Here is a 26,831-nt window from a genome sequence, read left to right on the forward strand (position 1 = left end):
CTGTCCAAAATGTTCAAATACTTTCTTAATGACCTCAACCATGAACCCATTTGAGCTCCTGCTAAAGCCATCAGAATGTTAGGGTATATCTTTTCTCAGGCGTTAAAGTATTCATATGTCCTAATCCATTGCCAGGAGATGCAAGGGGATTGATCAAGAAGGAGGCCAGAACTTGGGTCAGGAACAAGGGCAGCAGATATGATGTAGCAGGGAACAGGATTCAGATACTGGAATAGAATCAGCTGGCCACTGAGAGACACCAGCAGGTGATCCAAGTCCTGACAATATAATTTAGCAAAACAATACCAAATCTATTATTATTTCTGTATAGGAACCTGGTTTCACTTGTAATATTTTCTGTTATAACTTTTAGCTTCTGTAATACTTATTGTAATTTATTTTATAGTCATTAGTGGTAGTATAAGAGTGTTGCTGTTTATGTGAGTGCTTTGAGTGATATATCACCAAATTGGTTATGGTTTTTGAAAATTATAATATTAAGATCATCCTGACTGTGTAATCATCCTCCATCAGGAAGTTGGGGAAAATTAATAAACTATATCACAGTATATTTCATAAACTTTTTTGTTTTGCAAGTTTTAAAGAAATATACATTACATTGGTTGTGCAACCCGTGAGGGAGATTGCCATAGAATGCCCTAAGCCCATGTTACCCTTCATGACAACACTGTTCTAGTTATTTAATGCCTTCTTCTTTTTTAATCAACATCATTTTATGCATACCAAATATTTGCATCGTTTTCTTTTTAGAAAGTCAGTCGAGCTTTTAATATCAGCTATGTTTGCCTAAACTGCCCTAGTAAATCCAAAGACTAATCTGAACCTCCTATAAACATCAGTGATTCCCCTCTAGGCTTTTTAAATCATACTTAAACATTGGAAGAGAGCCAACTATTCATATATTATACACAGGCAAGATATACAGTTTCCTTCCACTTGCACGTGGTTCCCAATATGCTGCCCTTAGTATTTCTGACAACACCACATACACAGTAACTATTTGTCATTTACATTTATTAGGTATAAAGTTGGCAACGATCATTATCAAGAATCTGCTCAGTATTACTGCATGGGGATATCCTTTATAAATAAATAATAAATTAGATAAAAAGATAAGCACGGTTTTCCTATTAGGACAAGGGAAGGATTTTAAGTGATCATCCAATGGCACTAGTGTGGGAATGAGTTCCAGCAGTACTGCAAATGGGCTAAAGACAGGTGACCCTGGACCCAAACAACACTGTCAGCACCTCAAGGCTACCCCAATCCAGATGTATTTATAAACCCAATGCTCTTGCTCCTTATCTTACTTGTCTAATCATGCATATACTTTGGTAACTTTAATGCCCCTAACACATGAAAATCGGACGACAGAATTTTGCGAAAATTTTCTTACGACAGAATAAAAAAATCTGAAGTGATGTAATGTATTGTATTGTATTTGTATTGTATTTTCGGACAAAAACTGTACTGATTAAACGAAAGTTGTACTATCTGGTATCGTACGAGAAATATTTTCATGTTTGTCCCTTTGGATAATATCGGATGAACTGTCATGATCTTCTAAGCTGTGTTCTAACACTCAGATTGTCGTACGATCGCTTCGAAAGCGGTATTTGTCGTCCGATTTTTTGTATGTACTGGCCTTAGACATACTACAGGTTCCTCTGTTATCTGCAGGTGCTCAATGAAAGCACAATCAGGTAGTTTAAGCCAGTCATATTTTATCATTCCAGGGTGCACCTGTTTCCAATCACTCCTGCTTGAACATATTATTTAACTTACAGCTGTTGTCAATAATCTTTCTGGCTCAAGTGTTGCCTGAGCTAGGCTGTAAAAGAGGAAAACAAGAAATTTCATAGGATAATCCATAAATATGCTATAGCTGTTCACTCATGTCTGTTTCTTGTTTCTGAATGCATAGCGGATGAAAATTAAAATGTTTAAAATGTTTTGGGCCTGTAGCAGAAACAGAAGCCTTCATGTAAAGCTTCTTCTGCATTGTAGTCAGTCCATGCAAGGTAATGTGTTCCAGCTGTGGTTCCCAACCCAGTCAGAAATGTAGTGAGTGTAAATCTCCACAAACCTGCTAAGAATGATTGGTACTTCTACAGCTTACAGCAAACCTGTGTCCGGACTATGCACACTAAAGTATTTCCATGTTCTGAACATACAGTAAAAGCACTTAAAAAAGCTCTCATTCACCTCTGTAGCTACAGGTATTGTGGAGAAATTATTATTTAACCACAACCAAGGCACAGAAATCTCATTTGTTTCCTATTGCACCCAAATCTCGCATCTAATGTAAACACACACAAGAGTTTCTATGCTTTTAGAAACTAGCTAAAATCTCAATTCAGAGTCCTTGTTGTGATCTTTAGGATCTATTCACACCACCTGCTTTACAATGTATCAGCTGGTGTGCAGTGGGATAACAGCAGTGCACCTGGTGTAAATGGGCTCTTAAGGATCTTTGAGAATTAATTACTTCACATTACAATCAGCTAGAGAGATCAGGGATAGCTTGTTTTAAAGATCTTTTATGAATAAGTTGTTTTCACGCTCTTCTACTGACTCCTTATAAAGAATATGCAAATAATTTAGCATCCATAGTCTGTTCACATATACACTTTAAATTAATGGAAGTATACTATATATAATGTGAAATGAACTGGTGATGTTTTACTGACTGGAGGTCCACTTTAAAGTGCCGTTACCAGTAGACAGAATGTGTTACTTTTGCACATCCTAGAATTGGCAGTCTTCATTATGCCAACAGTCATTAGGCAGTTTTACATGCAATAAACAAAAATACAGCCGCCACTGAAATTACTCAGTGTCATTTTATTTTACTAGCAAATTTAATTGTGTCACTTTAACTCAACTACAGTATACTACTGGCAATGTCATGTTGGCAATGTTGCCAGTTGAAAAGCATTATAAGTCTCATTTTGGACTAACCTTCGCCTCAAAAACAGACAGAACTAAACTCCTTAATGGATAAAGTCTGGCATAAAATGCATTCTTTTCAGGTTGCCCGCTGTCATTTTGACATGCTGTACTTAATAGGATTAAATTGCAGTTACCTCTACATTACATCCTGCCACTCACTAACTCTGTCCCAGGAGCCTCATAAAGACGGCGGGCATCGTAACTATTAAGTGCTACTAAACCTGTCTATCATAGATGCCTTTGCACTTCACTCAAGAGTACTCAGTCAGGATCACTGGCATGTATTTACTTTGCTCTTGGTTTTTTACTGTCAGTGGGCTAACACCATTAATATTAATACAAATGCACAAGCATGAAAACTTGTTTTCTTGGGCTGGCATGAGAAGATTTAATGTACTGTAATTTGAAATCTATGCCACTCAACAAAGGCCTAGTGTGTTGTCTGTGAGCAGCAGAGGCTGAGTCTTGGCACGGCAGGGAGGTGTATAAGGCCGGGATACAGATGCATATTCAGGCTGTGTGTGGTCTCAGTAATGGGATGACAGGCAGTTAGGCGGCCCTACTTGTCAGGATTACAGTACAGATCACTGTGTGGGGTCACAACACTGTAATTTAACAGTTACGTGAGGCTATCATATATATATATATATATATATATATATATACTGTATATATTTTTAAGACAAACTTAAAAGAGGACTCCAAACAAAAGGAAAACATGATTTAATAAATGTGAATTGTAAAATTGAGGGTATATTCAGAACTAATAGGATATGTTTTGGCAAAGTTGGGCTGCAGTATAGGGTTGCCACCTCATCCCTTTAAAACCAAACACATATTATTACACTGATTCTGTGGCTAATTATTGCAGATTAGGCACTAAGTGAGTTTAATTGCCACCTTAGGCAGCCACAGAACCTGTGTAGTTAATATGTGTTCGGTTTTAGAGGGATGAGATGGTAACCCTACAGCATCCACTGCCTTCCTGCTTAATTTCCCATGCTCCCTATAGTACCAGAGCTTCTATAAGGTATATTATATACACAGACTAAAGCCCCGTACACACGCATCGATTATTGGCCGGGAATTTTTCGGCCAACGTCCGATCGGCCGATTTTCGGCTTGTTAGTATGATGCTTCCGACAACCAACTCCGACTTTTCGGCTGAAAAAAATCTGGTGTGCATGCTATAAAATTTTTGTTGGCCGTCAACACAACGGCCGATTTTCCGTCAGTCAGTACAGATTTCGGCAGACAAAAATCTGATGAGCAAGACTGGGCATGCTCAGAAGAAAAAACACACGGAAAGTAAACCAGCACATGACATCACTTCTGAAGTAGATTTTTGTTGGCCGAGAAAATTTGTGTGCAGTCTAGGCACATTCCAACCAACAAAACATCACTCTGGACAAAAGTTGGACGATCATCGTTGCGTGTGTACGAGGCATAAGGGTCTCGTTATATATGGCCACAATTGACAGTTCTGGTAAATAAAAAACTGGTCTGCTTAGATTATCTGTTGGTCACTGTGATCTCCTGTGGTCTGCTCAAACTCAATGAGACCTTTAAAAAAAACTGCTTAGATCACTGCAGTCTTTACTCACCCTGTACTGTTTCTCTATTGACTTTATTATCACACCTTATGAAAGTGTGGTAATGAATATAAATGTAGTGTAGCTTTCTCTGTATGCTAGAACTGTGCTTAAGTACCTTTCAGGAGCTATGGTTAATCATTCAATTGTAAACAGCTTAGCAAACTCCAAGCACTGAATGCTGTTTACTGGCAGGTCTTCCATGTCTATTGGAAAGTCCAATCAGGTGTTAGAGATTTGTTTCGACCAGGCACAGACATATCCTTCCACTGAACCCCTAGTGTTCGGTTAAGTCAACTAAAGAAAAAGAACATTCCACATGAGGAGCAGCTTGAGCACATTTTTTGTATGTGTGGACAGATATGCACTAATGGCAGGTGTTGGCAGCAATCTTTCAGTTTTTCCCTGTGATCAACACTATTCCTGCCTACGTATTATGTAATTATTGGACATAGTCAACTGGTTTGCAAGGTACATGCTACAATGTCACCTCAATGACCCATCAACACTTGTAAGTTCTGCTAGCGGAAGGAGAAGAGGATATGTTTTCATGTTAACTCCTGTTTAGATGTCTAATTAAGTGATTATGGTATACAGAAAGATGATGAGCAAGAAATTTAATTGTTTAAACAAAGAGAATTTAGGGCTATATAGAAGAATTGGGTCAATAATAATTCGAAAACTTTGTGATGTACTGTATGTGTGCCAGCTCTGCACATTTAATAGTCATACCATCCATGCTGCATTCACAGGGAATATTAGAAACCTTAAATGGCCTAGTTTAGCTCAGCAAAAAAAAAAAAGCGTTTCTGCCTGGTGGACAAAGAATAAAGTAAAGCTAAATCTCTTTTAGCCTAGTTGGTAGAGACATGCCTTTTAAGCAGTCATTTAATGTACCTATTAGAACAGAACCATGAGGACATCGTTAGGCAGGACGAGGTTAACCTGTGAATGGGTTTTGCATTCAAAGCAGAGGCGTCCAAAAAAAAAAAAAACATTTTTGCCATGTGAGAACATTCAACTTCTCTTAGGTCTCCATAGCAATTCCTGCACGCTGTAAAAAAAAAATAAAATAAGGCAATGTAAAGGAGGGAGAGAAAAGAGTGACAGAGAAAGGCTAAAGTGGAATTCGGAAACACTGATGATGTTCACGCTTTCCAAGGAGGCGAGGCTGGATGAAGTCAAATATTTTATGGAAAGAGGACTGTTAAGAGCAAGGAAAAGGGCATTTAGAGAGAGGTGCCATTGAATGGGCCATTCTTTTTCCAACCAAGCCGAAAAACTTATTGGAACACTTCGTTTTCTTCCACTAGTAGAGACAGCTTGTCTGCAGCTAAGTAGGCTGCCATACTCTAAGTGCTCTGCTGTTTAAGGGAATCCTTTATTACACTGTGCTCTATGATAGTTAATCTGTTAGTATAATGAAAGCTTTTATAGGGAAGTTCACAGGGTAGGTGAAATCACTGTGGTGGAGTGGGTGGATCAGAAATGGCCAGGCTTGCAGTCTTGAATTTGTTTACTGTCATGTTAGGTTACAGCACTAAAATGAAACTTCAAGGGGTAAGGCAGCGTTTAAATAAATGCCTACACATAGATATGTTTTTCACGGGAGGGCCAAGTAGAGGTTAATGCACACACGCACTATTGCTGCTGGCTGCATACACTGTTGGTTTGGTTTTCCTGCTTTGCCAGCACCAATGTCATCCAGTTTCCACAGAAAAAGATGTTCTCTCTAAGTCCACTGTTCTACCCTGTAGCTTTCTAACTACGAAGAGGAAATGATTTGGAGCTAATAGCCTTTATGTGTGCAAAGACTGAGCCTTCGATTGAGGCCTTAAAGCGGAGTTCCGGCCTCAAAATCGACACAATCGATTTTGTGCCATCCGCTTGCTGAGTGTAACCTAAAAAACCATTGGATAGTCACTATTTTTTTTTTTTTTACTTACCTTGATTCAGAAGAAAATATACTCACCTTTCTTCCACTTCCTCCCTCTGCGGCCGCGGCCCACGCCATCACTTCCTGTCCTGCAATGCGTCCTGGGAGCTCTTACTCACCACTCCCAGAAGGCAATGGGCAGTGATGTAGGCGGTCGGCCGCTCCTCTCATCGCATTATTTGCAAAAAGGAAATGACGCGATGATATGGAAACCAATCGCATAGTACGGCGCATGCGCGAGTTTTCGCGCCGCATTCTGCATACACAATGAGCTAAAACTAGGAAGAAGGGAAGACATCTATACACTGCGGCTTCGTATAACCCCAGCAAAGATGGCCGCGCTCAGCAAAGGATTTTAAAAGTAAGAATTTCGGATAAATCAAAACATATAAAACTATTAACTACGGGATTAGCGGATATATTAAAGGCTAAGGATCACTATTTGGGCAGTATTTTTATGAAATAAACGTTTCTGAGGCCGGAACTCCGCTTTAAATAAAAAGCAGTACGTCTTTCAATACATTTTACAACTGTGCGATACCCAACTTAGTATTCAGAATCGCTGGATCAAATAACTAAATAATCAATTGTCCATGATAACAAATAAAAATGAATACCTTTTTCAAAGAAATTATAAATGTGCAATCAGATACAGTACTAGTACTTTTGGCAGGTCCTCCTATTTCTTACTTTATTTGAAACAACTTTAGGTGTATAACTTTTGTATCCACTTACTACTCTATCTAGTCTGTCGGTAATTGACTACAGGTGGTAATTGACTACAGGTGGTCTCTGGGTTACAACCAAGATAGGGACTGTAGGATTGTTCCTTAGCCAAATTTGTTTGTAAGTCAGAACAGGTACATTTTTTAAGTGTAGCTCCAGCCAAAAGAATAATTTTTAAGTTTTTTGGATAGCATAGGGAAGGGTTAACACCACTGGACCATTTGTTTTGCTATCTGGTCTGTACCCCTGTTCAGAAGATTTAACCTCACTTTCTGGGTTGTTGTGGAAACAAGGATTAGTGATAAAGCTTCAGACCCCGTTCACACTGGGGCGACCTGTCAGGCGACCTGGTCGCCTGACAGGTCGGCGTAGGTCACCTGGCATAGAGAAGCTGCGGACCCGTTCTAATAGGAGCGACACAAGTCGCTCAGACTTAGAAAAAGGGTCCGGAGCTTCTTTGGGGCGACCTGGAGCGACCTGAATTGACTTCAATGTTATGAAGTCCGTGCCGGCCGCTCCGAGGTCGCTGTGTGAGCAGCGCGCCACGACCTGTGAGGTCGCCCCGGGAAGTCGGATTGCCCCAGTGTGAACGGGGCCTCAGTGGAGACACCTTTTTTCCCATAATAACTTTTGCAGGATTTATCCTCACTTCCTGTTGTCTCCTTCCATTTGTAAGTAGGAGTCGTTTGTATATTGGATGTTTGTAACTCGGGGATCGTCTGTATACACAACCCAATGCAATAAACACAAATTCTATTTAAAATGTAGAAGACTATTGGCATTTGTAGATATTAGGGAGATTGATAACATGCACTTTTAAGCATTTTAAAGTGTTATTAACCACAAATAATTAAAATCTATACATGCAGTAAAACATGCTTGTTATACTAACTGTGAAACCTAAGGGGTTAATCCTGCACATTGTGTAAAAAGACTGTTTGACCCTGTCTTCTCTGATCCTCCCCTTCTTTTACCTTCCCCAATCCATTTGCTGATGGAACAGAGTTTTGGAGGCACTCTGCACATACTCAGTTTGGTGTGTATTGCTAGAGATTAGTGATCGACCGATATCGTTTTCTTATTGCCGATACCGATATTTAGTTTTTTTTTTGACAGGTACTGTTGTGGAGGGATTTGGGGGTCTAAAAGACCCCAAACCCCTCCTCTGCACTAAAAAGCATTCAAAACGCTAAGTTTGGCTGTTTTGATTGCTGTAATTTTTTTGAATTTGGCGCCGAGTGTTTTTACACAGAGACCTGATCAAAGCCGAATGCGACTTTGATCGGGTCTTCTCTTCGACGGCCGTGCAGGATGATTGCCTGGGTTTACTGGTGGGACGGGAGACCCGGGCGAGCTGTGGAAGGCGGCAGGAGGGGGGACGTCCCATCCCGCTCCTTGTAATGACAGCCTAGCGGCTTCTCAGCCACATCGGTTGTCATTACAAGACAGCTGACCGTCAGCTATGGATGCCGGTACCAGGGTGATGCCTCTAGCTGCAGGCATCACTCCGGTACAAGCACTTTCCCGAAATATTGGCAATATTGGTAGCATCAGGGGCCGATTCCGATATATCGGGAAAGTGCATATCGGCTCCTGATATATCGGTTTTGACGATAATCGGTCGATCCCTACTAGAGGTCTTTTTTTTTTTTGGGAAGGGTACATGTGATCGGCAAAGGGCCAGTCAGCACTGTCCAGACAGAAATTCAGAGGTCATGCAACCTCCTACAAGCTTTAACTACACAATGATAGAAGTCACCTGACTGCTATATACTGCTGATGAGAAAAGATATTTAGCAGTTTATATTTACTAAAATAATTGCATTTCCATGATCTGTGTACTGTGGTAGACCAGATATAGTGAATACAGGGTCCTGGGTTTAGTAACACTTTAAGGACAGTGTTTCCTGTTGTGAAAAATGTCTATGCACCCAAGAAAAATTGTTCCCCTATATATAATGAAAGGGAGCATGGCTGCCACTGAACACTGAACACATACTTTTTCCATACATCCACTTCGGGACACAGGAGATGTTATCAAAGTTGCTTAGATATCTCTTGTCAACAGCCTGCTTCTCCAACTTCCTCTTATGCAATGTCTTTGCTCAATTACCTAACATTTTATAAAATGGTTAACAAACAATGAAATGGAAGGAAGAACAAATCTAGCATGCAATTCCTATTGATTAGTAATCCCATACCATAGGATGCTGTCATGAATCAGCTGTCTAGTTCTTAGACAAGTGTACTTCTGTTGAATGTCAGTAATTGCACTGTAGGTGTAATGCAAACATTTTGTATTGTTAAAGAGCAGCTTCCTATTAGAGTACCACAATTTTTTTTCTTTTCAAGACCCAGTAAGTCCTAAAAGATGTCCTGCTAATAGAAAGTGTAGCAGCTTTGCTAATTATTACAAGTAGCTAATTAGGTTCTTACAGAGCTTTCTATGTTGTACTGAGTATATTATAGTGTGCAAATTTAGATGAGTATATAATAGACATTTTTCAGTGTGGAATAATATCGGTATTGCTATTCATTATGTGCTTGTGAATCATATTTTTTATACCTGGGGTAAGCTAACCCTGGAGATGTGGGCATCTACCTGAACAACAAGGAAGAAAATAAAGATCACCACTGTACAGGGTGCTTTTTTAAGGAGGTAACCTAGCAAGACCCCATTAAAATAGTAAGGAAGGTTTGGAGAGTCTAGGGGTTCATAGTGAGCAATGCTGAATTCAGAGTTCAGTAAAATGCCATGCAGAATTTAGGGATCGGTAGTATGTAACACAAAGTGCAGAGATCAGGAGAAAATAAAGCATAATGCAGAGGTCAGTAGTATGTAATGTACCATGCAGAAGTCAGTAGTATGTAACAAAGTGCAGAGGTCAGTAGTATGTAATATACAATGCAGAAGTCAGTAGTATGTAACACAGTGCAGAGGTCAGTAGTATGTAATGTACCATGCAGAAGTCAGTAGTATGTAACACAGTGCAGAGGTCAGTAGTATGTAATGTACCATGCAGAAGTCAGTAGTATGTAACAAAGTGCAGAGGTCAGTAGTATGTAATATACAATGCAGAAGTCAGTAGTATGTAACACACAGTGCAGAGGTCAGTAATATGTAGTGCACAATGCAGCAGTTAGTAGTATGTAACACAAAGTACAGAGGTAAGGAGTAACTTACGCACATCTCCCCCCACAACAAATTTCCTCCCATTCCAGCACAAACATATACCCCCATGGTAAAATTTAATATAATATATACTTTAAAGTACACTAAGACTGACTGGTTGCAAACAATGTATTATTATTATTATTATTATTATATTTATTACTGTTTTTATTATATTCACCTTGTTTAATTTTGTACAGTTGTGGTATTTGTGAACATGACTGGCAAATCTGTGCATAGAAAACATGAACTATCTTTACGCAGCCAACTACATTCTAACTTTTCAAAACCTGAAACCTCTGATTTCCTCCTGGTCCCATCATCATCTATCATGGATTGGGAAAATTGTTGCCATCAAAATGACAGCTTTAATGAAGCTCCTTTATCTGTTTTGCTCCCTCCCTATCCCTATCCAATCATATGCCTTGAAATCCTTTCAAAACTATGCCCTACTATTCGTTTGGTCCAATAAAAAAAACACACATTTTACACCGCAAAATGTTCACGCACAAGAGGCAAGGCAGCCTCAGACTCCCCAACGTTATTAAATATTTCACAGCCGCACAAACCACCCCACTGTTTTCTTTGTATACCTCACCCTTATAGGTTGATCTGGAGACATTTTGTTGCTCCCATGTTCCTTTCAACTTACTTTCTTGGATTCAAAATAGATCCAGGCAAGCTTCCATAATGCTGCTAATGCAAAATACACTTAACATTTGGGACACTACCAAATATTTCAGCAAATTGTTCTCCCCACATTTACCTCTCCTAACCTTCTGGACAACACCTTGTTCCCCCTGGATCTGGATTCTCTTGGTGCTTTCCATTGGTGGTATCTTCACATATTTAATTACTCTTACTCTTTCTTTAATGGCCACACCACCTACACCTGGGTGGAAATTAGGGAGAAATAGCATGCTCCTTCTTCTGAACTATTACTTTCTACAAATAATACATTGGCTCATCACTATATTTGCTAATATAGATCTCACAAGCCAGCTCTAACTTTTTGAACACGTCTGCTATCATATACCTCTGTTTCCTAAATAAATATCCATTCTTTACTCACAACTTAATAATTCTAACAATCACACAAAAAATACCTTCTGTGCCCTAAAGATAGAGCTGATTGGCTACAGTTTTGGTCTACAATAGCCTCTGGCTCTATTAATATAAACATGTCTCACCGTTTTCACAGACGTTCATCCCCAGGAGACATTTTTCATATAGTTTGGACCCGCTCCATGCTTGCATGTTTTTGGACCAAGATTCTTAGGCGCCTGCAATCCCTGTTTGTCTGCCCTTTTCCCTAGGGACTCTTGGTATGCTATATGACATCTTAAACCCCAAGGCCTCACCAAATCCCAATTTAAATTGGCAACTTACATTTTACTAGCGGCAAAGCAGACTATAGCAAAAGCTTGGAAGAAACAGTTAGTTTACTTTGCAGACGTTCACTGACGACTTCATGTCGTTTTATTCAATTAAAAGCTTACTAGTATTCTTTTAGGCAGACAAAACAAATGTCATAAGGTACGAACCCCATGGATAAAGTATGCCTATCCCTCCATGTCCACCACTCTGTAGATGCCAAGCTCCATGTCCCTGGCCTAGGTGTTCTCAATGTCCACTTCCCTCTTCTTTTCCTTTTTCTATCTCTCTCCAGTTCCACACTCTTCTCACGATTCCTTATGTTCCCCTGCTGTGGAGATCCTTTTTTTTTTTCTCACATCCCTTCTTGACATAGTCTTTCCTATCTACTTGTATTGTGTGACGTATCCTGGTCAGTGTTTTTCTATCTGCCAAGACCATCTCAGTCAACTATGGACAACCCTTATGATTCCAGCTCACTACTCCTAACACTTTTAGTTACGCTTATAACTAGACTTACGTTCTTGGGGGCTATAACCCTAATTATTCATAGTGTATTGTTGATATTTCTCTGTTTCTTCATGTCATACCTTATATTCTGAAATATTTGAATAAAATGTATTGAAAGTGAAAACATGAACTGTTTTGTTACCTACAACCCAAGTGTGCTGTGTTATTCTTCCCCCATCACCACTGCTGTGTATTACTATTATCAGCCCCACTAAAATCAGCAGAACATCAACTAGTGAAATAGTGAAAGACTCAGCAGTAAGGGGAAGTTGGCTTGGCCCACCTCAAAAAGTGGCAGTTGGTGCCTGAGCCACCAATTTTTAAGCCTATGAATTGTCATGTGGAGTTGGGGAGACTCCTAAGCTCACACCAATATCAACTTCAGAAAGTAGACCATTTTATGAAGCCTAGCAGCACTTTGAAGGCCACTGTGGTTACAATCAAGCATTTTGAGCAGTACAGGTATAAGTTGTGTGTTTCTATCATGACTTGGTTCTGTTCAAACAAATAAATCCAGCTACAGTAGTGAGGTTTTAATGGCTGGAAGACTACCCCCCAGTAGCCTCAGTGTTAGAGGTGAGAGGATTTTTTTATGTAGGTCTGTGAAAATACCCATTTTATTCCTCTACAAACCTTTTCCCAACTTATTTTAAATAAATAGTCACTCAAAGTAGCAGTTTTTATGACAGCAAGCTTGGATCACAAACTCCAGTGAAAGACATGAGTGGGCTTCTAGCCAATCAGGACAAATAACAGAGGGGCACACCTCTATGTATTTTCTTGCGTATGTTGCACAGTACAGCTTGCTCTCTGTCCATAGTGGAAAGAGAAACAATTTTATATATTGCCATTAAGTCTCAGTGTTCCAGAACTCCAGAGACAAGGAACGTCAGGGCATCATAGGTATTAGCATACTGCCTTTTCTAACAAAACTTTTATTCAGGGTTTCAAATGAGAGTAAGCTTACACTAACTGATGACATAGAAAATATTAGCAGAGTTATTATGTTTTTATGAAATTATAGAGAAATAACATCATTTAAATGTAACTGTGTAAGAGCAAGAATAGAGGTATCTTTGAGACTTCAGGTTTTCAGACTGACAGATCAGATTAAAGTGAACCTGTGTTTTGCCCATCCCCAGGCATGGTGTGTGTTTGCAAAAAAACTTGCACGTGGCAAGTCCAGGATCAGCGGGAAGAAAATTTTTCAAACATTGCGGGGAAACTAGAAAAAGAGGTCTAAAAAATGGGTGACTTCTGCTTTATTCCAGAGGTTTAACATGTCTGTAATAGTCCCTCATTTGGAGGGACTCCAAAGTTTCCTCTTTTGAATTCAAACTGCCAACTTTAGGTCTCATGTACAGACCTGTAAAAATTAACTTTCAAATACTAAAATGATTATTTTACTCTAAATTATTGCATTGGGTATTTTAAAAATGCTAGCATAAAGGAAAGGTAAGGGTGAAAAATAAGCACTGTTGGGTTTAACTCTTGGAAGTCTGTTTGTTCAGAAGTGAGGCAAGGGGGTGTACTTTGCCTCAATATTTTGTGCCTTGTCCACCTTTTTCATCACAAAAAAAGTGGGGAGGTACGGGAATTTATAGAGGAAGCAGTCCATGTACTCCGCTCTTTAACCCAAATATCACTCATTTTATATGGGCAAAATTGCTCAAACTAAATACTTAATTTACTTTCAACAGGCTGCTGGAACTTTAACACACTACTACTGAAAAATAACTGATTTTGTATCCTACAGATATGTTGTTCTCAAATGTTATATTGCAGCAGTAATATCATTTGATCATTTGTGTCATTTTCCCTGTTGTGTAGAATACCTGGATGATCGTTGATTTGGATAAAGTGTACAGACAGATCACATTAGAGGGAAGGGAGTGTGCTGGCTATGAGCAATGAACAGCTGGGACAGAGCTGATTGCAGGGTGGACTCCACCTCTCCTGCTGCTTTCAGACACAACAGCTTCCTGGCCCTCTGGAAAGGAGCTCAGTGCAAGCCCCTTCTTAAAAGGTACGTAGAGAAGTTTATTATGTAAACTCTGTTGGGGGGGATGTCAGCGGAGAAGTGACCAGGGAGGTCTGTATGACTGGTGATGTCACATAAACAATACAGGAGGAAGCAAAAGAAGAGATAAATACAGTTTGCAATGCAATAAGGGGCACAGGACTTTCTGGTTTTGATGCTGTATGAGGTTTCAGTTTATATAAAAAAGCAACATTGGTATGCTGTGTGGCAACATCCAAATTAGGGTCACTATATGTGATATTAGAACAAAAAAAAGTTATTTTAAATACTTAAATACTTTATAGCAGAACTCCAGGCAGGCAATAAAATGTTTACAGACGTGGTGAAAGAAGATATCTATGCTTGATGTTACGTTTCCAGAACTCTCGTTTGGTCAGTGGGATGTCCCTGGGCCAAAGATAATTAACTGGTTAGATATTCTGAGTAGGTGACACTGCAGATAAATATTGACAATGTTGATGCTCCCCCTTTCTAAATTTATTGTGGCATTCCCTGCTTAGAGCCTAGATGGGTCCCATTAATTATATAATTCTATTCTTTCTCTATTGGAGTACTTCAGGGAGGTATCTGATTATCGGACAGAAAAGGGTGGCAAATTGGTGCAGGCACCTAGTGGTAACATCCCTGCACCAGCCTCCCAAACCATCCTACCATGGCTGAATACTGGGCCGTTCTGACAGGCAAGGCTGCAACCCTTTCTATTAGTGTCGGGGATTGCGGGTAAGCACTGCCCCCCATACATTCCTATTGGTCCATCACTACAAATCTTTACCTGTTAAATAGATTTCGATATCTACCCGCTACCTATGTCTATCAAACCTAAGGAATGTTGGGAACCTGAATTCTGGCGGTTAAGTTAACATCACATATCAGCCACATTGGAAGTTCACTGCACAAGGAAAGAATTAGAACTCTGTACAGAAAGATTTAGCATTGTTATAAAAACATAAAAATGTTGCATATGCCAATCTGAAACTGAGCATGACCTTTTTCTGCAGTTATACTGTGGAGTTCTGCGTTAAAGTTACCTTGTCACAAAACTTAGCAATTCAGGCATAGCGTTGTGCAAACGTTACCATCAGTTGAAGCCACACGTCAGAACAATAGATGGATTGAGGCAAATTTAGATACTGTATATGAAATACTCTACATAATCCAACTTTCTTCTGCCTCTTGAACCTCCCTGTTAGTTAGTGAGTCACCTAGCTCATTACAAAATCAGTAGGCAAACTTGGAAGGCTGGTGGGGTGAAGCCAAGCTTGGCCTTAATGGGAAGATTTCATTTTTTTTTTTTTTCAGCTGCTCATAGCTGTTTCCAGGACCACACATCAAACTTTACCACCCCTTTAAACTAGCGCTTCATGGTACCCGCCTTACGTTGGGGTGCATTGGCTGCTCATTCAATTTATTGGGCTGCCTTAATGCAAGGAATGTTATTACGCCATTCAGCACACTGCAAAGAAGTAAATGGGCCCCAAATTTTCCTCGTGAAAGCTCCTCAGTGGGTACTCAGCACTTGTCTATATGAACACCTGGTGAAATATACATCTCTCACAAGTGTGAAGCCAGGTGGAAACTATTAATGGTAAATATCCAGTGTTTCAGAATTAAAAATTGAAATACAAAGACATTTCGGAACTGGTATTCTAATATATTAACAAATCTTTTAACATGTTTATGTATGGTCCATGTGGAGACAGGCCCGGGTCAACTAAAGATCCACAATCCAGCTAGCCAATAACCAATCATTATTATCTTCCAGTGTCAGCCACCAAGGCACCCCACCCTAACTGGATCCTCTCACCTTCTTTGTGAGGGGTGTTTTTAACACATTGCCAGATGTGGTGCAAGGAATAGGCCTGGCTACAAAAATGCATGGTTCACATAAGTGCGCCCGCAGTTTTATGCCTGGGGTCCGGTGCATTCCTGTTCACCGGCTCAGGTGCGATTCAGGTTCAAATTTTTGCCTGAATTAGCACCTGAACCAGACTCAAAAACACAAAAGATCCTTTTGTAATCCACTCTGCTGCTGCCCCGGACCTGTGTGAATTGGCTTCATTGAGAGCCAGTCACACTCTCCTTGTGCGAATTGGATGCAGTGAAATCCGCATCATGTTCACACATATGTGAACCCAGTCTAACTAGGTTTTTTTTTTTCTACATTTTCAACCGCAACATGCATGTTTTTGTGGTATACCCCTATAATCTAGAATCTTACGCTCAACTGATCATTCTGGCAGAGAGAATAAATAAGTGTTTCAATCTTAAAAGCCAAGAGAAGAATACACCACAAGACAAAAGCTGCGTGTGAACATGTGTCACTTCTACTGAAACCGTTGACAGAATTTTTCTAGCGTACTAATATCACATCACGTCAGCATAACGCTATGCAAAAGTTCACAAAGCAACCACTGTTGTCCCAGGTGTTATAGGAGATAAAGTCTAAATGAGAGTTCACTGTTGTATGTAATACGAGTAATTTTTATACTCCATAATAATATAATAAATTATTATAAATTTCATAAAAATAAAATCATGTCTATGCATATACTGTATGTATGTTGGGCATTTTGGGCAGAAGTGCATATCATTTTACTATATATATATATATATATATATATATATATATATATATATAATGTGCTTCAGTTCAGTCCAATATGCCCAATGCACATGCCAACATGCAATGGGTATATCTGATAGTATTTACCTGTGAGTATCTGTCTGAGAGTAGCACATGCAAATATTTGTTACCCCAACTGCACTGCTCATACCAGCATGCTCTTCTGAACAGCCAATGACTGGCCTAAAGAAAACCTGTCATATGAGAAATACCAGAGCTGTCATTGCTATCCTTTCCTTGCCAGACATGCTAGCTGCCTGGCTGTTATGCTGACACCCTTGCTTCAGTGTTTTTGAGTCACTGACCTGCAACAAATATGCAAATCAGAAAAGTCAGGAAAAAGTCAGAATTCCTTTTCTCCTTGCTTCTTCTAAACCAGTGGCTCAAAGTAGCCAAAGAAACTAGAATTTTCAGCTAGTTCAGCAATTGCAACCTCCATGCTTTTTATAGCATGTTCACTTTAAATAGATCTATACTTGGAACATGCTTGAGCTAAATGCTTGCCAAATTATTTAAATGTCAACTGTATAGAAAAAAAAAAAAGTCAACTGCAGGATATAAAATACAGGTAATCTCTACTGTTTTATAAAACCAGCCAAAATATAACATAACAGAAAATATTGCACAGGATTCTCTTAAAAAAAACTTCAGAAGACTTTTAAATTGATTATAAAACAGAATATGTCTAATGGGTCTACAGTGGGAAAGTATAGCCTGGTTTGATTGCTGACATCAGTTAAAAAAATTGGATCTTTAGCTTGGAGTCAGAGTAACAGAAGGAATAAGCATTTTCACCTATAATCTTCTCATAATGGCCACAGGAGTGGATGCCCCCCCCCCCCCAATACCATTTAAAAAAACAAATGTCTTGAGTTTTTAAGTACTTTCCTTTGCACATTTTTTACTGCTACAATAAAAGGAGAGTTTCAGCGTTTTGAATTCCTTAGGGAGGGTAAACATCCAACTTCTAAGGATCCCCAAATAATGATTATCTGCTTCACATACTTAATGTGCTTGTTAAATACTCCAAAAAACGCTCACATGCTTAGTGGACATGCTGTGAAGTTCATACTTAACCCTTCTACTGCCTTCAAGAGTCACACGTGTTTAAAAAAGTTTGGGTATCATGCTATACACCTCCGTTTTCGGTTGGTTTTAATTAAGACTAATTTTTAAATGATTGTAAATAGCTTATCCTAGATAAATAGGGTGATTTAGAAAAGAAGTAGCTTTCTTCACCTACCCCCATTGAGTTTGGCTTGACATCAAACACCCAGTCATGGGCAGTGGAAATTAAAACAAGAACTTCCAGTGAACATGATTGATGTTTAATTTCTCCGGACTGTGCAAAAAAAATGAATCAACCCCAAAGTCTCTTTTTACCAAGGAACAATATGCAAAGTGCAGTTAGCTTAGAGCAACCTATCGCCAATGGTTTTTCATTATTTCTAAAAATAGCTAAAATCTGATTTGCTGAGATGGGTGGCCACGAATGCCTTTTCTTGGCAATTATCTTTTTAAAGTAGGAGAAAGAAATGTATTTTTAAGAGATGTGCTGCTTTGAAATGAACGTCTGGAGGTCAGTCAAGTGAGAAAAGCTATTTTGTGAAGTTCATCTTTACAATGGCTGTTTGCCCTGTGTTAATTTGTTAATGGTGCTTTCCCCGAGCCAGACAGCCAGGCAAAGCGCTGCTTGTTGTATATTCCAGTATCTGCTTGCTGATAGGTAGTGCCTTGCCCGCTGTAGCTTATTGGCTGTGAAATCCCCATCAGTACTTCTTTGATGGCATTTCCAGATGCTTAAGTACCCGCGCCTTCCAAAACTGGGAGCGAGATGGTGGATTTCAGAGCCTCGCGTCTTTGTTTGATGTATTTTGTGGAAAATCTTCTTTTATTTATAGCGGGAGCTATTGTACTTAGCAGAAGTCACCTAATATAACCTCAAAAGGCATGCCTTACATGTTAACAAATACAGGCACAATTATTAAACCAGTGCAGAAAGCTAAAGTGATGTAAAAAAAAACAATAAAAGATGCTTGGTTGCTAAGGGTTATGCACTTTGAACGTTACAACCCCCCTTGGTAAAATAAGCCTGTACAGTAAACTAGCTAAAATGCATCAAAAAGTATAATAAGATATATAATACCCAAAGCTGAAAATGCAATATATAGCAAGTATCAAGTAGGTTAATGCATTAAAACAACAATAAATAGAAACAGAGAAAGGAATTCTCTTTTGTGCATAAGCCTTTAGACTTAATGATATGTATATATTTGCATCCGTCTCAATGAATGGATTGCACCTACCAGTCTGGTTGTTGTCCCTTTAACTTGCTCCAGCGAGCTCAGAATGAGCAGAGGATGTCTCCTCTCTGCATTCAGCATGCCAGACAAAAAAAAGCCCATGCTATGCTAATCCTTCAAACCCACTGGGGGATAATAGTGAGAATTCAGCGTCCACATGATAAGGGAGCCAGCAAACTGTTTGTTATTGCTGCAGATGTTTAGTAATAATGGCTAAGGAATGCACGCCAGTAACTCCTTACTGCAGTTTAAAAGTCTTGTACCAGACAACGAAATGAGATCATTTATAGAATTTAGAGTTCAGCAGAATCCTACTTGGCAATGTCGTTTGACAAGTGTAACTTTAGAAAACACTGCGATCAGCCAGCGTTAAATACAAAAAAAAAAAAAAATCAAATTGAATTTGTTTATCTACATCAACAGCCGTTGACAGCAGCTTTAGATAACGTTGTAAGTAATAGATGTAATTTATAACAAGTCTAACAATCTACAATTTCCTAAAATGACTTGGGGCATTCATTTGGCTTTGCTCCCTTTTTGGAAAGAAAGTAGCAGCTGAAGGCGGAATGTCAAAGTGCGGCCAGCAGGCGGCGCTATGAGTTCAGAAAGCGCTGGCTGCTGCAGAGGTGACTTCTGACTCTCTGGGTACCATGTAGCAGTAGTCCTCCTCATGATGGCCCAAAATCACAACATTTCAGATGCCTTTCAACATCCCAACTGAATAACGTCTCCAACTATTTGTCCCTTAGGCATAGATCAAATTTTAGGACCAAACAATAATAAAGCCAGAACAGCCAAAATGCACAGAGAAATAAACATGGGATAAAAGTAGAAATAAAAAAAAGTAGAAATAAAAAAAAAAACATTTCACTTACTTCTCATATTTTTGTCTTGCTTGGTAAATGCTGTCCTGCAAATGTTCTTGTTTGAAATTGTTTGAAAATGTTGTTATATTTTTTTTTTTTTAATTTCTCTTGGCTATTTCGGCAATACGTTTATCCTTGCTAGTGGCGTTCCCGTTGTCTGTCAGTGTTCTACTTTAATTCACCTGCTGCCCAGCTCTGAGGTAGGAGTTGCAGCCAAAGCAGATAGGAATTCCTGCGTTCACTAATGACAACGTCTCATCCAGGGAGACAGTGAGTGTGAGTGACTTTAGTGGGGATGTGTGTGTGAGCTTGTGAACTTACACCACTACAAATTGGGGGTTTATATACACCACTGATGAAGGAAAAGCAAGTCGCACTATTTGTATGTGTGTTTTTTCAAAAGATGACACATCTTGAGTCACATCTTTTCCATTGAGAAAAAAAAATACCCTTACCCAGACCCCTCCTTCCTAAAAGTTAAATTTGCATGGGCGGCATGCATTAAAACAGCTATGACACACTCTCCTAAAATGTACTTGCTCTCTTTAAGATGTACGTACGTCGAAAAAAAAAAAAGAAGGAGGGAGGCTTCGGGATGGAGCAGAGAAGGGGGGGGGGGGGGAAAGGTTGATAAGGTCATTGAAGATACACTGTCCTATCCCTATGCCATGATTCTCTCCTATAATACTGGCATTTCATACAGGGGGATTGTGTTTTAGGTACACAATAACATACAAGCTAGATCAGCAAATCATTTAGACATGCTAGAAAATATTCATTCTAAAGATGGTAAAAAAAAAAAAAAGTTAATGTTGAGATTAAACTTTCTAAAGGAAGTTACAGGCAGGATTAGTGGTTAGGATCTTTATTCCCAGGGATATCAAAATCCAATTCATTTATTGCACCCAAAAAAAAAAAAAATAATTTTGTATAAAGTTTTTATGTTTTCATAAATTAATTTGGCACATGTCTGTGTTGGTAACTGCTGATTGGCACAGAATGATTCCTGAAACCTTAACATTCTGAAAAAAAATAATAATAATTTTGTACAAAGTTTATATGTTTTCATAAATTAATTTGGCACATGCCTGTGTTGGTAACTGCCGATTGGCACAGAATGATTCCTAAAACCTCAACAATCTGAAAAAAAAAAAAAATTTGTACAAAGTTTTTATGTTTTCATAAATTAATTTGGCACATGTCTGTGTTGGTAACTAACGATTGGCACAGAATGATTCCTGAAACCTTAACAATCTGAAAAAAAAAATAATAATTTGTACAAAGTTTTATATATTTTCATAAATTAATTTGGCACATGTCTGTGTTGGTAACTGCAGATTGGCACAAAATTATTCCTGAAACTTTAACAGTCTGAAAAAAAAAATGATAATTTTGTACAAAGTTTATATATTTTCATTAATTAATTTTGGCACATGTCTGTGTTGGTAACTGCCGACTGGCACAGAATGATTCCTAAAACTTTAACAGTCTGAAAAAAAAAAAATAATAATTTTGTAAAAAGTTTATATATTTTTATAAATTTATTTGTCTGTGTTGGTAAATGCCGATTGGCACAAACCCAACCTGGGTGCCCATCTGCTGTTTGTTTATTTCAGGTACTTATAAAGTGCCATCAAGTTTCGCAGCGCTTTACATATATGTTGTACATTCACATCAGTCCCTACCCTCGAGGAGCTTACAATCTAAGATCCCTAACTCACATTCATACATACACATACTAGGGCCAATTAACCTACCAGTATGTCTTTGGAGTGTGGGAGGAAACCCACGCATTTCTGCAACCTGGATGCCCCTCTGCTGTTTATTTATTTCAGGTACTTCTATAGCGCTGTCAATTTATGCAGCGCTTTACATAAACATTGTCATCAGTCCATATCCTCAAGGAGCTTACAATCTAAGGTCCTCTAAATCACATTCTTACATACACATACTAGGGCCAATTAACCTACCAGCATGTCTTTGGAGTGTGGGAGGAAACCCAAGTACCTGGAGGAAACCCACGCATATCTGTGACCAGGATGCCCGTCTGCTGTTTATTTATTTCAGGTACTTATATAGCGCTGGCAATTTATATAGCACTTTAAATATACTTTGTCATCAGTCCATACCCTCAAGGAGCTTACAATCTAAGGTCCCCTAAATCACATTCTTACATACACATACTAGGGCCAATTAACCTACCAGCATGTCTTTGGAGTGTGGGAGGAAACCAGAGTACCCAGAGGAAACCCACACAGGCACAGGGAGAACATGCAAACTCCAGGCAAGTAGTGTCATAGTTGGGAATTGAACCAGCGACCCTTTTGCTGCTAGGTGAATGTGCTAACCACCACACCACTGTGCCACCCTAAATTATCTTTTATGATCAATATTAAAAAGATTGGTATTGCAAAGATAGATAATAATATGATTTGGTACAAATGATCAATCATTTTGAATGCAAATAAATGGGATTTTCTGTGGTGAAAGCTTGTTCATATTGGTCAGTATTCATCATGCTGCAATGGGATGTAAGGCACGCTGAAGTGGCCTTTCAAGCAGTTTTATCATAGGTGACAATATAGCTTGGAATCAGGGGTCTCAAACTGGTGGCCTTCCAGCTGTTGCAGAACTACAATTCCCACGAGGTATTGCAAGGCTAACAGTTACAAGCATGACTCCCATAGGCAGAGGCATGATGGGACTTGTAGTTCCCACAACAGTTGGAGGTCCGCCAGTTTGAGACCCCTGACTAATACACCCTAAAGTGGTAGCAAACTCTCATTTGTGATTTTTACCTACAGGTAAGCTTATAATAAAGAATACCTGTAGGTAAAATTAATATCTCCTAAACTTACACCGCTTAGAAGATATTCAGGCGAGACGTCACCAGCACATGCGCCCTGAAGGAACAGCATACCCGTGCCATTCCTTCAGAGCTGTGTGCTGTGACCGAGTCTTACACACGCATGCGTGGGAGTGACGTCATCATGGCTCATCAAGTCAGGTGGCCGGAATCCCCGAACCCGGAAGGAAGACTGGGTGAGGATGGAAGCACCCGCAGTGGTGACAGTGCCCTGCTGGAGGGCTTTGTTTCAAGGTGATTTTCTCATAATGTGCTAGTATATGATTTATACTAGCACATTATATTATTGCCTTGCAGGAGAAAACTTTTTTCTCTTTCACAAGACTTTACAACCGCACAGGAATCTTGTGAGCTGGTAACTTCCAGTACTCAGCCTTTGGACTGTTGTCAGTTAGCATTGTTTCTGCTATCTCCCTTTACTATAAAAAAAAAAAAACCTCCTCCAGGAGAACAGAGGGAGGTGTTATGTAGTCCTAACATACTCCCTTTCCTAAACAATGTAGGCAATGTGGGACTTTAGGTGAGACACCAGCAGGTAATGCCCAGCGTCTCCATCCCTGTATCAGAAAAAAACGAAGGTTGAAAAGGATTAAAAGAGGAGCATGGAAGCCAGCCAGCCCCCAGTCTGATGTACTCACCCCCCAGTCCGTCACCAGCCAAGTAGACCTGTCTCATGATATAAATAAAGAACAGGGGTTGAGTTGACACGCATTTTCAAACACATGTGTAAGCTGCAGGGCCACTACACGGCACCCTGTTTTACCTGCAGTTCTAACACTTTTAATTTGAGTGTCTCTACTCTGGGAACACATGGCTGCTAATGGGTGGATAGGAGGCAGGTGGGAGGGAGCAGCCCAAACCTCCCCCAACCCACCCCCATCCATGACTGGTCTAGTATCTCAAAACTCTAAAAGCGATGTTATTGCGATGGTACAAACTGAAAACGACCAGCTGAGAAGCTTACACCTCCAACCCCTTGGCGGATGCAGTGTAAAACACAGATTGAACTTTATATGAGGCAATTGGCCTGTAAAGCACAGTGCCTCCATCCCTAATTTCATAAAATATTTGGGACTTTACATGAGACAAGCAGGTCATGCTATTGGTCTCCATCCCTGTATATGAAAAAACTGGGGTCAAATTAGACTGCATCCACCAAAAAACGCACGAAAATCGCACGGTGGGACTTTAAATGAAGCACCAGCCCGTAAGCAAGGCGCCTCCATCCCTGGTTACATAAACAATGTAGGCTATGTGGGACTGTAGGTGAGACACCAGCAGGTAATTCCCAGCGTCTCCATCCCTGTATCAGAAAAAACGAAGGCGGACTGGGGGGGGGGGGGGGAATCAGACTGGGGGCTTGCTGGCTTCCATGCACCTCTGTTAATCCTTTTCAACCTTCATTTTTTCTGATACAGGGATGGAGACGCTGGGCATTACCTGCTGGTGTTTCACCTAAAGTCCCACATAGCCTACATTGTTTATGTAACCAGGGATGGAGGCGCCTTGCCTACAGGCTGGTGCTTCATTTAAAGTCCAACCGTGCGATTTTCGTGCGTTTTTTGGTGGATGCAGTCTGATTTGACCCCAGTTTTTTCATATACAGGGATGGAGACCAATAGCATGACCTGCTTTTCTCATGTAAAGTCCCAAATATTTTATGAAATTAGGCAGCAGCAGACATCTTCTTACACCCAAGCAACTCTTGAATTTCAGACTAGTTTTAGCAGTAAACTCATCTTATTTACTGAAATAGACTATTTCACTGCGACCGAGTGAAATAGTCTGTTTTCCTATATAATCAGTTTGTTACTGAGCAGTGCGGGGTGTACAAGATGGCCATCGCCACCTTCTACCTGCAGGTTTCTCACTATATTTACTATATTACAATAATAATAGAAATGTAATACTGTTATTAAGTCTATGAGGTCAGTTTACTGGTAAAATAAATGTAAAATTCAAGACTTGAGTGGGTGTAAGAAGATGTCTTCATGTTCTGTCACATTAGGAAAGAAATTGGAATGCATAGCGGCCATGTTGGATCGCATGGCGCATGCGCAGTAAGTTTTTCTTTTCGAACATCACTTCTGGTTGCAGAATCTGATAGCTAGCGGTATTCTGATAGAACACCGACATCCGTCTTCCGGGTTCACTTCCCTGGGAGCGCCATGACACAGTGGGGCGGAACTGGGCGGGAAATTAAAAGAAAAGTACATAAAACATGACATAATACATTGTAATCTGTTGGGATTACATTACTGTAACCATTTCACCTCAGTTTTGTCCATTGCCCTGCCTGCCCTTTTACTGTTTTATTCCTTTTTTTTTTTTATAATTTATTCATTTATTAATCAATTTATTTAATTCATTTATTAATTCATTTATTAATTTTTATTCACTTTTACTGTTTTATTCCTAAGAATTACAGGCCTTTAATATAAAACAGATTTCCATGCAAAACAATGTACTGCTTTGACATACCACTTATTATTACTGACATAATCAGACCGCCAGGGAGGGTAAAAGCAGGGGGTTAGTTTTTAACACAAACACTGTTTCTTCGGTTGTGTTTTACACGCGTCACCCTTCCATATGCTCCTTGCTGCGAAGGCCAGTTACAGGAGGGAGGGGGGGCAGTGGCCATTTGTTTGTAACATTAGTGTGCACCTAGCCTTAAAGCAGAGTTCCAAACAAAAGTGAAAGCTCAGCTTATCTTCTTCCTCCCCCCTCCAGTGCCACATTTGGCACCTTTCGAGGGGGGGCGGATACCTGCCAAAAACAGGTACCCACTCCCACTTCCATGTAAGGGCACCATGGCGACCTATGTCATTTGTGGCCCCTCCGGCCTTCTGGGAGACACACACAGGTCCTAGAAAACAGCAGGACCATTCAGAAAGCGCAGCAAAGCTTCACTTCCTGTTTCCCTTAGTAAAGATGCCGGCGCCTGCACCCAATAGACGGATCGGCTTTGCGTGTGGACATCGTGGGTTCCCTGGACAGGTAAGTGTCCTTGTATTAAAGGCAGCAGCTATAGTATTTGAAGCTGCTGACTTTTAATTATTTTTTATACAGGCTGGAACTCCTCTTTAAGGACCGGTAAGCTGCAATGCTATCATTTTCTTTTTTGGGGGTTTAGATATACTTTCAGTATTGTCACAGATTCAGGATTATAAATTGGTTTCCCAGAAAGCCATTTCCTTAACACAGAATGATTATTATCTGTTTGTTTTCCAGTTTAAACAGAACTGCCCTGCTGATAATTATATAACATTTTGTCTTTTTTTTTTTTTTTGTTTTGCAATACAACTGCAGATTATGCCTTTGTTTGATGCAAAAATTGATGATTTTTAATATTGTTTGCACTAAAATATCTAAAATGCTTATTCTATGTATTTTTCTGTTATAGGCTACTATTGGCTGTGCTGTGTTCTTGAAGAATATGACATACCTGAAGTCTGGTGTTCATGCTTGAAGTGATATAAAATTGGTGTAGGCCCCTCTTCTACCTCACCATACATTGCTTGTAATAATTACAAAATACTTTCCTTTATGTCTTTATTATGATCACAATACATCTTTCATAAGAAACTGCTTAAAGCATTTCTCATCCCTCACATATACCCAGTGACGTGAGTGGCCTCAGGTGATACACAGAGATGAGCCAAATCCTCCTACATAAGTTATACCTGTTTATCTGCAGTCTTTTCTTCTCTACATCCATTCAAAGTGCAGAATTCACACAGGTTCTTTCAGCTCTGAAAAGCAGAGGGTGGGAGCTGAAGTTACATCAGTGAGGAATGAGAGCTGATTGGAAGAAAGGGACACACCCCCTCCACACAGCACACAGGG

At 39.6% G+C, this 26,831-nt stretch overlaps 1 protein-coding gene and 1 long non-coding RNA gene across 3 annotated transcripts in view; one reads left to right on the plus strand and one right to left on the minus strand.

Moving 5' to 3' along the window:
* The window catches only part of IL11 (interleukin 11), a 37,689-nt gene extending 17,448 nt beyond the window's left edge, over nucleotides 1–20,241 (minus strand). The window contains exon 1 of one of the 2 annotated variants that reach the window (XM_082273197.1): nucleotides 20,126–20,241. In XM_082273197.1, coding sequence (XP_082129323.1) covers nucleotides 20,126–20,132 — 7 coding nt within the window. In that variant the 5' untranslated portion in view covers nucleotides 20,133–20,241. Of the gene's footprint in view, nucleotides 1–19,253; nucleotides 19,420–20,125 lie in introns of those variants that run through there. The other variant, XM_082273198.1, reaches the window with a different exon arrangement.
* Nucleotides 14,209–26,616, plus strand: LOC309567752. The gene is made up of 2 exons (XR_014225960.1): nucleotides 14,209–14,309; nucleotides 26,389–26,616. It is a non-coding gene; the product is annotated as an uncharacterized lncRNA (long non-coding RNA).
* The last annotated feature ends 215 nt before the right edge of the window (nucleotides 26,617–26,831 follow it).

Source organism: Pelophylax lessonae (assembly GCF_965119305.1).
Source record: "Pelophylax lessonae genome assembly, chromosome: 12".
Classification (NCBI taxonomy): domain Eukaryota; kingdom Metazoa; phylum Chordata; class Amphibia; order Anura; family Ranidae; genus Pelophylax; species Pelophylax lessonae.